At 37.7% G+C, this 14,863-nt stretch overlaps 1 protein-coding gene across 1 annotated transcript in view; it reads right to left on the bottom strand.

Moving 5' to 3' along the window:
- Positions 1-14,863, bottom strand: part of PSMD1 (proteasome 26S subunit, non-ATPase 1) — a 90,117-nt gene that overhangs the window by 53,539 nt on the left and 21,715 nt on the right. The window contains exons 11-16 of the mRNA XM_044241831.1: positions 14,335-14,413; positions 13,469-13,642; positions 7,729-7,840; positions 6,997-7,193; positions 5,939-6,034; positions 4,849-4,913 (exon numbers count right to left, since the gene is read on the bottom strand). Of these exons, the coding sequence (XP_044097766.1) occupies positions 4,849-4,913; positions 5,939-6,034; positions 6,997-7,193; positions 7,729-7,840; positions 13,469-13,642; positions 14,335-14,413 (723 nt within the window). The remainder of the gene's footprint in view (positions 1-4,848; positions 4,914-5,938; positions 6,035-6,996; positions 7,194-7,728; positions 7,841-13,468; positions 13,643-14,334; positions 14,414-14,863) is intronic.

Below are 14,863 nucleotides of genomic sequence, written 5' to 3'. Positions count from 1 at the left end.
TTTTCAGTATTCACGTCCAATAAGTAGACTTAAAAAGAAGATTTAAAAAGTCATGGTTCAACAGACATTTCTGCAAAGAAGATATCCAAATGGCCAACAGACACATGAAAAAGTGCTCAACATCACTTAGCATCAGGGAAATACAAATCAAAACCATAGTGAGATATCCCCTTCACACCAGTCAGAATGGCTAAAATTTGCAAGTCAGGAAATGACAGATGTTGACAAGGATTCAGAGAAAGGGGAACCCTCCTACACTATTGGTGGGAATGCAAGCTGGTGCAGCCACTCTAGAAAACAGTATGGAGGTTCCTCAAAGCTGAAAATAGAGCTACCCTATGACCAGCAATCACACTACTGAGTATTTACCCTAAAGATACAAATATAGTGATCCGAAGGGGCACAGGCACCCCAATGTTTATAGGAGCAATGCCCACAATAGCCAAACTATGGAAAGAGCCTAGATGTCCATCAACAGATGAATGGATAAAGAAGATGTGGTACACATATACCACGGAATACTATGCAGCCATCCAAAAACCCAAAATCTTGTCATTTACAACGACATAAATGGAACTGGAGGGTATGATGCTGAGCGAAATAAGTCAATCAGAGAAAGACAATTATCATATGATCTCTCTGATATGAGGAATTTGAAAGGCAGGCCAGGGGGGTTCGGCAGGGGAGGAAAAAAAAAATGAAACGAGATGGGACTAGGGAGGGAGACAAACCATAAGAGACTCTTAATCTCAAGAAACAAATTGAAGATTGCTGGGGGGTGGGGAGGGAGGGAGAGGGTGGCTGCATTACGGACACTGGGGAAGGTATGTGCTTTGGTGAGTGCTGTAAATTGTGTAAGGCTGATGATTCACAGACCTATAACCCTGAAGCAAATAATATATGTTAATAAAAAAATATATATTATGGTTCAAGAAGATCAAATGTCTGCAGTTATTTTAAAAGTAATATGTATGGGGCACCTGGGTGGCTCAGTTGGTTAAAGCCTCTGCCTTTGGCTCAGGTCATGATCCCAGGGTCCTGGGATCAAGCCCCACATTGGGCTCTCTGCTCAGCAGAGAGCCTGCTCCCTCCTCTCTCTGTGCCTGGCTCTCTGCCTACTTGTGAGCTCTGTCTGTCAACTAAATAAATAAAATCTTAAAAAAAAAAAAGTAATATGTAACATCTAAAAGGGAAGAAATGGTAAAATGGAGCACATTCTAAAAAAGTAAATGACGGTGCATCAGAAAACATTTACTGTTCTTAAGAGATAGGACAGAAACCTTCCAAATATTAAAGGTAATGAGAAAATTTAAGAATAAAAATGTTCTGTGAGAGTTGCTTAGGAACAGTACTCTGATGGAAAGGCATGTTGTAGAAAGCATTGGTCTATAATGAGATCTGTTTTGAATTTCAGTTGTACCATTTAGTCCTATGACAATGAGAAATTTTATTAACTATTTTGGAATTCAATTTCCTTCTTCTTCTTCTTTTTTTTTTTTCAACTTCCTTCTTTTTAAAAAAAATATTTCTAAGCTTCTTCCACCTTTAAAAATTCTCAGTCACAGGAAACAGCACTAATCTAAAATTTTGAGAATTTGGTTTCAATTGCAATTCCTAAGTTGATTATATTTAATTTTTTTCATCTAGAAATCTGTAACTTTCAGACAAAATCATCCCTAAAGTCCAGTTTCTTCTACTTATGAGTCATATTATGAAAAACAGAACTCAGAATGGTCCCTTAGAAATAGCAAGCATATAAACCACTCATTAGCTGGATCTCACTAGTCTAGGTAGTAAAAATAAATAAATAAATAAAAAATTAAATTAAATTAAATTTAAAAAAAAAGAAAAAACTTAAACAAAACCTTTAGGCTTTTAAGCAGCTCATGGTAGGAAAAAAAAATTTCTAAACAAAGCCTTTAGACTTTTAAGCAGCTCATGGGAGACATCTGCTGGCAAAACTGGGAATTCAGCATGAGTGTGAGCTACAGGAAACGCAAAGGCAGAATTGAATGTTAATTGGAGTACAAAGCGCTGTCAGGTTAAAAAGGGAAGAAAAACAGTTTTCAAAAAACTCAGCTTCCTCTGTAGCAGAATATATACATCATGCCTGATATATAGGATATGAAATATAAAATCACCAAGAGGAATTAGTAACTGACAATATAGAAGCAAAACAAAGGAAGAGACCATCATGAGTAGGATTGTTTACACAACCAATAGTTACTAAAGGTACCCCTAGAGAAATATACTTTCCAGATCGAAATTATCTAGTTCTCTGGTAAGAATTAAAACAAAAAACCCTCTCTGGACAGCAATAAAACTCCACACCCCCGTCAACAGCACTCCCATCCTTGGATCTAAACTCCAGAGCAAAATCAGTTGAAGACTAGGGTCACAGTTTGGCTAAAATAATACAGCAAAAAATGGACAGGGAGAAAACAGAACTATCCAACTTCTACTTTTACTTATTCCCCCCCACCCCTTAGGAGAATGATATTTGGACCAGAAAGGTAAAAAGTAATGTTGTAAAGCTTGATCAAAATGAAAAACAGGTTGGGGCACCCAGGTGGCAGTTGGTTAAACTGCCGACTCTTAGTTTTGGCTCAGGCTGTGATCTCAGGGTCATGAGATCAAGCCCTGCATCAGGATCCCCCCACCCCACCACAGGCTCTGCTTCAGATTCTCTCTTTGTCTTTGCCCCTCCTGCTTGTGCTTTCTCTCTCTCTCTCAAATAAAGAAATACAATTTTTAAAAAAAATGTATAACAGGTACAAAGACTGGCTGGCTTAAATGAGTTCAGCTCTGTAAGCTAAATGAATCACCTCCCTGAAAGAGAACTTGTGGTTGTAGTTATGGAACCACTGCTGACAAATCTGAGAAAAAAGAGAGAATGGCAAAGGTACAAAAAGACTACAAGTGGCTAAATAGTCTATGTTCAAAAACAGTAGGAGGGGGGTGCCTGGGTGGCTCAGTGGGTTAAGCCACTGCCTTCGGCTTGGGTCATGATCTCAGGGTCCTGGGATCGAGCCCCACGTCGGGCTCTCTGCCCAGCGGGGAGTCCGTGTCCCCCCCCCCGCCTGCCTCTCTGCCTGCTTGTGATCTCTATCTCTCTGTGTCAAATAAATAAATAAAATCTTAAAAACAAACAAACAAAACAAAACAGTAAGAGGACTCAAGAAATTAAGTGTGGAGTCTATTGCAGATCTTTTAAAAAATGTGCAACAGCTTAAGGAACATATTTGTCATACCTTAGTAAAAGAATCAATGATCTGACACTTCTATGGATTACAAAAACAATAATAACCAACTAATCACTTATCTTATTTTGGAGGTATCAGACTAGTAGATCTGTGTAAATACTGTCTTTAGAATTAGTGAAGGCTCTTTAGTGTCTTTGTGAACAAGATGAACAAATGAGGTTTAGAGAACAACACAATGAAGGAGCCAACTGGCATGTGGCTGAACAGCCTTATTCAACAAAACTGGTGTAAGGAGAAACCTGATTACCATATCATATAGGTCTGTACTTCACTGTTTTATTCAAAATTTTTATCCACAGAGGAGTAAAATATCTTACAGCCTATCTGGTAACTTCTTGATAAATGGAGTAACTTCCTATCTAAGATGTTACGAAGAAGTTCCTGTAGCCAGTTCACAATGGATGTTCAATCTTTGTTGGACTGTATTACGACCTTTAAACAAAGTCCACTCCCAGGAATGTGGGAGACAATCTACACCAGAGATTAAAAGGACATGAGTGAGACTCATCTAACATGTACCTTGGGAACTTATTTTTTTTGTATAATTCCATCACAAATGAGCTACAATAAGCAGTGTCCAAACAGAGCTAAAAGAAGTACTTTTGCCTTTGCTAGATTTTAATATAAAGTATCTTAACCAGAAGAAACAATGGTACTTAAGATTGGAGATAAGCAGACAATAAGAGCTGCAAGAAGTACTACTGCATCTGCCACCGTTAGAGTTACCACTACTGTCATACACTTAAATAACACTTAGTGCCAGAGGCTGTTCTAAGGGCTTTAGGTATTAATTCAGTTACTCATCCAAAAACACACTTCTTTTTTTTTCCCCAAGATTTATTTATTTGAGAGAGAGCAAGAGAAATAGCACAAGCGGGGGAAGGGCAGTAGAAGAGGGAGAAGAGGGAGAAGCGGACGCCCTGCTAAGCAGGGAGCCCTACTCAATCCCAGGCACCCCCAAAACACACTTCTTAAATAGGTACTATTGTTACACCAATTTTACAGATGAGAAATTGGAGGCTCAAAAAGGCTAACAAGCCCAAAGTCACTCAGCTTGAAGTGGCAGAGCCAGGATTCAATCCCAGCAAACTGGTTTCAGAGTACGTCCTCTTAATCACAACTATCCTGTGCCAAGGGCATCTCCAAATCGCAAGTCCAAAATTGTTTTCTTAAATCTGCAAAACTTTCACCCTTCTGCATTGAAACAAAGCTTATTACCTTTTATTCTCATTAAAGAGCTTCAAGAACTCTACAACCCTATGTTAGATACAAGATCCATTTGAATTACCAATGTGTATGGAAAGAGGAGTACTAAACATGCTATTTGGATTTAAAAATTTAAGCAAACACAGGGAATGTTATGAAACAAACAAACAAACCCAACCCAGAAATAACAAAGTCATTTCACTACTTTTCAAATAGGTTCTTGGACTCTCAAGAAACACTTGTTTTTCAGATCAACAATACTAATCTTATTGTTAAATGGTCTTCACTCTAAACCTAGATATATCCCTCAGATATTTAGTTTCTATTAAAAAAAAAAAAAAAAGGACTATAAAGAGAACCAGAAGTTAGAAATTATTACCTGAACAGAATGAACCCAAGTGATTCTACTGCTGCCCTCCGGACATCATCATTGACATCACTTACCTAGGAAAAATTTTAAAGGATGATTACATTATACCATGCATTCTATTACTAGAATTAACTGATATGAGAGGCTCACATCATTCAAATGTAAATCAGACCTCATTAATATTAGAATGTCTTCCCTCAACTTGGGAAAAACTCATCTGAAATACCCTACTTCAGGACATGGAAGCCCTTCAAGCTTGGTGAAGTTTAAGAAACAGGGCTATTTCTAAAGATTATTTCAGCTGCATTCTGCCTTTTGCAGGCTACACTGAAAATCTAACCATTCCTTCAGTGTTGTTTTAAAAAAAAAAGTATGTTCTAAATTCAAGCAAAACACAAACATCCACCATTTACAACATACCACATGCTGTACTGATAAAAAATAAATTAATAATAAATACTATGAGAGGTGTGTATCTCTGGAAAGAAGATAGTAATAGTTCTAAACCTTTTCTGCATGGGAAGATGACCTGAGGTTTACTTTCTCCTGGAACCAAGATGGTAGAAACCTACTAAGTTAAGACATATGTAGTGTCCGTTTCATTACCAGGCAACACTATTGTTCATAAAAACTCTATCTGGGTTGGGAGGACTAGGAATGGGAAAAGCCTGTTGGAAAACATGGGCATTGGCTTTCCTGTGCAAGGTAGCTCTTGTAATAGGGTATGTTCCATAGAGATACCTGGAAGCTAAATTCACAGGCTATAAAAAGAAGTGGTTTTTATTGTTCATTAGATTTCCCTCTCCTAGGGTAGCTGCACATACTCATGTGGTCTTGTCCCTTAGAAATGAGGATGCCCTTTGGAGCTGGTTTTCAGAAGTTGCCCCTAAATGATTTTAAGGACTTCTATTTGTACTGACATACTGTTTCTCTGTTCTATACTTGGCGCTTAGGTTATAGCTGATTTTGTTCAGTGAGTGAGAATCTGAACCTGACATCACTCATGCTAGTCATGCAGTGTGGGTGCTGCAGCAGCCTAGACATTTACTGTCCATCTGCAAACTGTCCTTTCTACCTCTACTCGAGGAAGAGTACTTACAGCAACGTGGAGCAGGCGTCGAATAGCTTTGTTGTTACCCGAGCCACAGTAAGCCATGGCTACAGTGTACATTCCAGATCGTCGAAGAATTGGGTCCTAAGAAGGATAATCTACATCAATCAACAAATTGTCATTTCAAACAGTGACTTCTACAGTCTAACTGGCACAGCTACATCCACCAGGAGAATTGGTTTTAGGTAAGAAATGAGAAGAATGATTTTGGGGTTGGTAATTTTCTAAATGAATGTGGAAATACAAACTCTTAAATACAGGAGGAATTAACTCCTTTTAATTCCCAACTCTATGCAATGTGCCTGTACTGCCTTACACTGACTAGAAGTATCAATCAACTCAAGTCCAATACCAACACTAACTACCTTCTCAGACTCAGCTTCCATTTATTAAACAAGTAACAAAGAAGCTTGCTTCTAATTCTACATTGTAACTTGCTTACTTCATTCTTGAGGGCTGAGGGGAGCAGATATGGCATCTGAGAGCTGAGCAAAATGAGCAGTTTTGTCACTTAACTTTTAACAGCGATTCTTTTCACCAGACTATAGAGGACAGCATTAGCTACCACTGACTACCCACCACACACAATACCACTATCCAAATAAAATAAAACAAAAAGCAATGAAAAAAACTCACCCAGATAAATAAGTATAGAGACTGGCACTGGTTTTTGATGAAAAAACAATGAGGTAAACTTTATATCTTATTAAAGCGTTATTAAGTAATTCCAAAAATATTATTTCTAAAAGCAATCAACTTGTAAATTTCTAAAGAACTTCTTTGGATCTGCTTATCTGAAAATTACTGATCTGAAGTCTTAATTTAAAATTCTCAAATTAGTCCTATTAACTTGTTCTAATCAGTGCTCTCCTTCCCTACGTTCCATTAGGCTTTATATATATTACATGGAGTTTTATCAACATGTGTAGCTAGATGTTCTGATGGGAACAGAGATAATTTCTAATGAGAGTGCTTCTCTAAATGCTGGTGATAAACAGGGTGTGATGAACTACAGGGAGAAAAGGATGAACAATGTATCATCTCACCTTATCCCGGCACAGAGATTCAATGAGAGCATCAGCTTCCTCCATCCTCCCATACATTACTAATGCTATGCCAACTGCAAGACCGCGCAGAATCTTCTCATGTTGAGTTTCCTGTGCATAACCGACCATGTCCTCAATAGCCTGGGCATTTTTAGAGCCCAACATAACCAAACCTAGGGCCAGGCCAGCTGCTTCACCTAGTGAGTAAAAAGTAACCATTAAAAAATAAAAATTATGTATCTAAAATCAATGAAAGATAGCTTACTGGAAGCGGCACTTATTATCATCACATATCAAAACAGCCATTAATTCTGGTGGCATTTTTTTCAAACCATTTGATAAAAAGCACATCCACATATTTATAGCTATTTTCCTTTTAAATCTTGATAGATTACCTCATCGAATCCTACAACAATTTCAAAGGAGACATAATGACATTATTCTACATTACCACCATGCAGTATAGATAGCTCTGAGACTCAAGTATCAAATAGGTCACTCTAATAAATTTCTATTTGCAAAAGTCAGTTATATAGACAGATACACAGGATATGTCATTTTTAAAATCTATGTATCACAAAACCTATTTTTATGAATTTGACAAACAGGGCAAAATCCACTCCCTTCTACAAGTAATCTATTAGATTTTTAAGAGGCTACAAAATATAAATAGAAAATAAATAAGGTTATATTAGTTAATCCTAGTTTCTTGCTCTGGAAAGAATCACTTACCTGTCACAGCATCATCTTGATAAAGGTTTGTTTTTAGCAAATCATACACATCCTGGCGCGCAGTCCCCATGGCAGCCAAGCCAAGGCCCAGACTGCCACCGTGTCGAACAATCTAGGGAAAAAGCATGGGCTCTGTTGATTCAGAACACTGTACTTAGAAGTCCAAGCTTTTATTCTGATTTAAAAATATATTGATATTAAACACGCAGAGCAGCTGACCTAGTAAGAATGAGCAAAGTATTTGCGAACCAGCTAGCCAGTGGTAACCTCGGCAATTTCAGTTTCAAAAGAATGATGCTTGCTGATACAAAATAATAATAAGTTGAGAAATGAATGAAAGTACAAAAGTGGAGGGAGAAGGTACAGCTCTCTTTCAGTAAGTTTACATGAGAAGGGGAGAAATATGATAACTAAGAGGGAGAAGCAAGGGTCAAAGAAAGATTTTTTTTTAGGACAGGTGAGACCTGAATATACTTATGGGCTGAGGGGAAGAAGCCTGAAGAGAGGAGAAAAGGGTATCTAACAGACCATCATTGTAAGGAAGTGGGAAAAAATGGGGTCAAGGGCAAAAGTAGGTCTTTTTTTTTTTTTTCCAATTTATTTATTTTCAGAAAAACAGTATTCATTATTTTTTCACCACACCCAGTGCTCCATGCAAGCCGTGCCCTCTATAATACCCACCACCTGGTACCCCAACCTCCACCCCCCCCCACTTCAAACCCCTCAGATTGTTTTTCAGAGTCCATAGTCTCTCATGGTTCGCCTCCCGTTCTAATTTACCCAAAAGCACATGCCCTTCCCAATGTCCATAACCCTACCCCCCTTCTCCCACCCCCCTCCCCCCAGCAACCCACAGTTTGTTTCGTGAGATTAAGAGTCACTTATGGTTTGTCTCCCTCCCTATCCCATCTTGTTTCATGGATTCTTCTCCTACCCACTTAAGCCCCCATGTTGCATCACCACTTCCTCATATCAGGGAGATCATAGTTGTCTTTCTCCGCTTGACTTATTTCGCTAAGCATGATACGCTCTAGTTCCATCCATGTTGTCGCAAATGGCAAGATTTCGTTTCTTTTGATGGCTGCATAGTATTCCATTGTGTATATATACCACATCTTCTTGATCCATTCATCTGTTGATGGACATCTAGGTTCTTTCCATAGTTTGGCTATTGTGGACATTGCTGCTATAAACATTCGGGTGCACGTGCCCCTTTGGATCACTATGTTTGTATATTTAGGGTAAATACCCAGTAGTGCAATTGCTGGGTCATAGGGCAGTTCTATTTTCAACATTTTGAGGAACCTCCATGCTGTTTTCCAGAGTGGTTGCACCAGCTTGCATTCCCACCAACAGTGTAGGAGGGTTCCCCTTTCTCCGCATCCTCGCCAGCATCTGTCATTTCCTGACTTGTTGATTTTAGCCATTCTGACTGGTGTGAGGTGGTATCTCATTGTGGTTTTGATTTGTATTTCCCTGATGCCGAGTGATATGGAGCACTTTTTCATGTGTCTGTTGGCCATCTGGATGTCTTCTTTGCAGAAACGTCTGTTCATGTTCTCTGCCCATTTCTTGATTGGATTGTTTGTTCTTTGGGTGTTGAGTTTGTTAAGTTCTTTATAGATTTTGGACACTAGTCCTTTATCTGATATGTCGTTTGCAAATATCTTCTCCCATTCTGTCAGTTGTCTTTTGATTTTGTTAACTGTTTCCTTTGCTGTGCAAAAGCTTTTGATCTTGATGAAATCCCAAGACTTCATTTTTGCCCTTGCTTCCCTTGCCTTTGACGATGTTCCTAGGAAGATGTTGCTGCGGCTGAGGTCGAAGAGGTTGCTGCCTGTGATCTCCTCAAGGATTTTGATGGATTCCTTTCTCACATAGAGGTCCTTAATCCATTTTGAGTCTATTTTTGTGTGTGGTGTAAGGAAATGGTCCAATTTCATTTTTCTGCACGTGGCTGTCCAATTTTCCCAACACCATTTATTAAAGAGGCTGTCCTTTTTCCATTGGACATTCTTTCCTGCTTTGTCAAAGATTAGTTGACCATAGAGTTGAGGGTCTATTTCTGGGCTCTCTATTCTGTCCCATTGATCTATGTGTCTGTTTTTGTGCCAGTACCATGCTGTCTTGATGATGACAGCTTTGTAATACGGCTTGAAGTCCGGAATTGTGATGCCACCAACTTTGGCTTTCTTTTTCAATATCCCTTTGGCTATTCGAGGTCTTTTCTGGTTCCATATAAATTTTAAAATTATTTGTTCCATTTCTTTGAAAAAGATGGATGGTACTTTGATAGGAATTGCATTAAATGTGTAGATTGCTTTAGGTAGCATAGACATTTTCACAATATTTATTCTTCCAATCCAGGAGCATGGAACATTTTTCCATTTCTTTGTGTCTTCCTCAATTTCTTTCATGAGTACTTTATAGTTTTCTGAGTATAGATTCTGTGCCTCTTTGGTTAGGTTTATTCCTAGGTATCTTATGGTTTGGGGTGCAATTGTAAATGGGATTGACTCCTTAATTTCTCTTTCTTCTGTCTTGTTGTTGGTGTAGAGAAATGCAACTGATTTCTGTGCATTGATCTTATATCCTGACACTTTACTGAATTCCTGTACAAGTTCTAGCAGTTTTGGAGTGGAGTCTTTTGGGTTTTCCACATAGAGTATCATATCATCTGCGAAGAGTGATAATTTGACTTCTTCTTTGCCGATTTGGATGCCTTTAATTTCCTTTTGTTGTCTGATTGCTGAGGCTAGGACTTCTAGTACTATGTTGAATAGCAACGGTGATAATGGACATCCCTGCCGTGTTCCTGACCTTAGTGGAAAAGCTTTCAGTTTTTCTCCATTGAGAATGATATTTGCGGTGGGTTTTTCATAGATGGCTTTGATGATATTGAGGTATGTGCCCTCTATCCCTACACTTTGAAGAGTTTTGATCAGGAAGGGATGCTGTACTTTGTCAAATGCTTTTTCAGCATCTATTGAGAGTATCATATGGTTCTTGTTCTTTCTTTTATTGATGTGTTGTATCACATTGACTGATTTGCGGATGTTGAACCAACCTTGCAGCCCTGGGATAAATCCCACTTGGTCGTGGTGAATAATCCTTTTAATGTACTGTTGAATCCTATTGGCTAGTATTTTGGTGAGAATTTTCGCATCTGTGTTCATCAAGGATATTGGTCTATAGCTCTCTTTTTTGATGGGATCCTTGTCTGGTTTTGGGATCAAGGTGATGCTGGCCTCATAAAATGAGTTTGGAAGTTTTCCTTCCATTTCTATTTTTTGGAACAGTTTCAGGAGAATAGGAATTAGTTCTTCTTTAAATGTTTGGTAGAATTCCCCCGGGAAGCCATCTGGCCCTGGGCTTTTGTTTGCTTGGAGATTTTTAATGACTGTTTCAATCTCCTTACTGGTTATGGGTCTGTTCAGGCTTTCTATTTCTTCCTGGTTCAATTTTGGTAGTTTATATGTTTCTAGGAATGCATCCATTTCTTCCAGATTGTCAAATTTGTTGGCGTAGAGTTGCTCATAGTATGTTCTTATAATAGTTTGTATTTCTTTGGTGTTAGTTGTGATCTCTCCTCTTTCATTCATGATTTTATTTATTTGGGTCCTTTCTCTTTTCTTTTTGATAAGTCTGGCCAGGGGTTTATCAATTTTATTAATTCTTTCAAAGAACCAGCTCCTAGTTCCGTTGATTTGTTCTACTGTTTTTTTGGTTTCTATTTCATTGATTTCTGCTCTGATCTTTATGATTTCTCTTCTCCTGCTGGGCTTAGGGCTTCTTTCTTGTTCTTTCTCCAGCTCCTTTAAGTGGAGGGTTAGGTTGTGTACCTGAGACCTTTCTTGTTTTTTGAGAAAAGCTTGTACCGCTATATATTTTCCTCTCAGGACTGCCTTTGTTGTGTCCCACAGATTTTGAACCGTTGTATTTTCATTATCATTTGTTTCCATGATTTTTTTCAATTCTTCTTTAATTTCCCGGTTGACCCATTCATTCTTTAGAAGGATGCTGTTTAGTCTCCATGTTTTTGGGTTCTTTCCAAACTTCCTCTTGTGGTTGAGTTCTAGCTTCAGAGCATTGTGGTCTGAAAATATGCAGGGAATGATCCCAATCTTTTGATATCGGTTGAGTCCTGATTTAGGACCGAGGATGTGATCTATTCTGGAGAATGTTCCATGTGCACTAGAGAAGAATGTGTATTCTGTTGCTTTGGGATGAAATGTTCTGAATATATCTGTGATGTCCATCTCATCCAGTGTATCATTTAAGGCCTTTATTTCCCTGTTGATCTTTTGCTTGGATGATCTGTCCATTTCAGTGAGGGGAGTGTTAAAGTCCCCTACTATTATTGTATTATTGTTGATGTGTTTCTTTGATTTTGTTATTAATTGGTTTATATAGTTGGCTGCTCCCACGTTGGGGGCATAGATATTTAAAATTGTTAGATCTTCTTGTTGGACAGACCCTTTGAGTATGATATAGTGTCCTTCCTCATCTCTTATTATAGTCTTTGGCTTAAAATCTAATTGATCTGATATAAGGATTGCGACTCCTGCTTCAAAAGTAGGTCTTTATTTCAAGAGGGACACTTTAGCAGTCATGTGTCATTTTTGAGTGCACAGTCTCCATTTATAGGTAACAGTACCCCAATCTTGCTCGGAAAATACTCCTCTCCCATTGGTTAGTCTTGGTGGGATTGCCATTTAATAAGCACCCACCTTCCCCTACCCAAACTGTGGGATTGTGACCCAAAACAGACTACTCAGATGCTCTTTCACTAAAATTTTAATCTTTCCCTAGTGAAGTGACCCAAAACCATTTCAAGTTCATTCATCCTGAGAGTAGGGCCCTAGAGAGATGACTCATTAGTTCCTGTTATCTAGATCCCTAACACTGTCCTGGCTCTTAACTTTTGCAAGAATTGGTTTATCTGCTCTTCATTTAATTATATAAGCTACTTTTGATAAACTTCCTTGTTTGAAGTTAATCAGTGGAAGTTTCTATTGCTGGCAACCACAGGAGCTTTGTCTGATAAGAATAGCTGTACCTGAGACCAGAAGAAATGAGGCAAGATATAAATAAATGTACATAGTATTTGTGGATGAGGAGCTTATTAGGTAAGACAGATGATCCTACTGGCCTCAATCTTTTCACTGAAATCAAAGGACGAAGTTGTCTGGCTTACTTACCTACTCTCCTAATAGCCTTCTAAAGAAGAGTCTACTCTAACATAAAAGCTAAAGTCTAAAATCAAAATTCTATTTCAAGGTTCTGTAAAGTAAGAACAAGTTGCTTAGTAAGTTTTTTCAAAAGAATTACATTTAAAAAATATAAAATAGCAAATAATCAAGAATTCTGGTTCCTGAGAGAGTTATGCACTTCACTGGGACTTAGTTTCCTATAAAATAACAAAATTAGACTAAACGATTACTAAGGTCACTTACAGTTATAATATTCCAAGACTCTTAAGTGTGGAAATACAAAACCTATTTTACAAATATATGGTACTTTATTCTGCTGGTCACATACAAGGTTTAAAGGACTGTGAAGCACAATTTTAGTTTAGAGAGAAAGAAAGAAAATAACCTTAAAAAAAATCATTCCTAAGAATAGTTTTATTTTTGGAATTTCAAAATCCTACAAAATTTCTATTCACTAAAATAATTTGGCAAGTATGTTTTCCTGGACTCTTAAGTAACAGAAATTAGTTTTTCAATCAAATACTTACATCATTGCTGGCATTCTTAAGCTGGTTAAGCAGATAGTCAATTATATCACCACCATGATTGGCATGAATGAGACCTAATGCATAGAGACCTCCACCTTCCTGATAGGCTGATCCTGGAGAGGTGTCCTTAGGAAGATAGGTTGCCATTAACTGTAATGCTTCTTTCTCATGACCCTGTAAATTTGAACCACAACAAAAGTGTAAGAGAAAGTGAGAGTAAAAAATATGTATTTTCTATGACTATTGTCTTCTTTCTAGAAAATTCACTTTCTAAAAGAGGAGGAAATGGGTGTCTCCTCTAGATAACTTTGTAACTCAAATAAGAGGAGAATTTTAAAAGACCTAATCACATCTTTGTTAGAAACAAGTGCTTTAATTTTTCCCTTTCTTTTATAACATTTCTCCAAATTAATCTTAGACTATGCAAATAAATTATTTCAATTCATACTTTGAGAAATGTCATCTTCATAGGAAAAGGATTTCCACCTTCTACTAAAAACAAACACACAGGGGGATGCCTGGATGGCTCAGTCCGTTAAGCATCTGCCTTCAGCTCAGATCATGATCCAGGGACCTGGGATCAAGTTCTACATCAGGCTCTCTGCTCAGCAGGGAGCCTGCTACTCCCTCTGTCTGCTATTTCCCCTGCTTGTGTGTGCTCTCTCTCTGATAAATAAATAAACAAAATATTTTTAAAAAATAAAAACTAAAAACAAAACATAGGTATTTTAATTTATTTACTTTATTCTTTCCTATGAAAGGACTAATCCGATTTAACAAAATGTACTTATGAATGATTTACAGTAAACTTTTATTTTTTTGACTCCAGAAATACTGCTTCTGTTATACTGATCAGTATATATTACCTTATGAATTACACCCAGACTGGCTGTCGCTGTAAATTTTGCCCAGTTAGTGGCCCTGGCCAACCATTCCAAGTTATCTCTGTAAGAAAAGAAAATTCAGCAATACTATTGAAATGAATTCCATAAAGCTTTTTTTATAACACTAAAGTCAAAGCATTAAAATTTTACCTTGAACTATTATAAATCATTTTACTTCATGGAGTTCAAGTTACTGCGGATTCTATTTTACCTCCTAAGTTTTTAGTATTCTGAAGACTTTAAAAAAATGCATGATATGTAATTTCATTATGAACAAAAGCAGAATTATATTAATATATTTCATGCAAAAGCCTATAACTTAAGCTCACTAATAAAAGTAACTGATTTTAACTTAAAACAAGCAGACATACACAATAAAAAATGTATAGAGGAGCCTGGATGGCTCAGTCAGTTGAGTGTCCGACTCCTGATTTTGTCCCAGGTCATGATCTCAGGGTTGTGGGACTGAGCCCTGCACTGGGCTCTGTGCTCAACAGGGAGTCTGTTAGGT

This window comes from Neovison vison, chromosome 3 (assembly GCF_020171115.1).
Source record: "Neovison vison isolate M4711 chromosome 3, ASM_NN_V1, whole genome shotgun sequence".
Classification (NCBI taxonomy): Eukaryota; Metazoa; Chordata; class Mammalia; order Carnivora; family Mustelidae; genus Neogale; species Neogale vison.
This window is presented reverse-complemented; position numbering and strand designations above follow the sequence as displayed.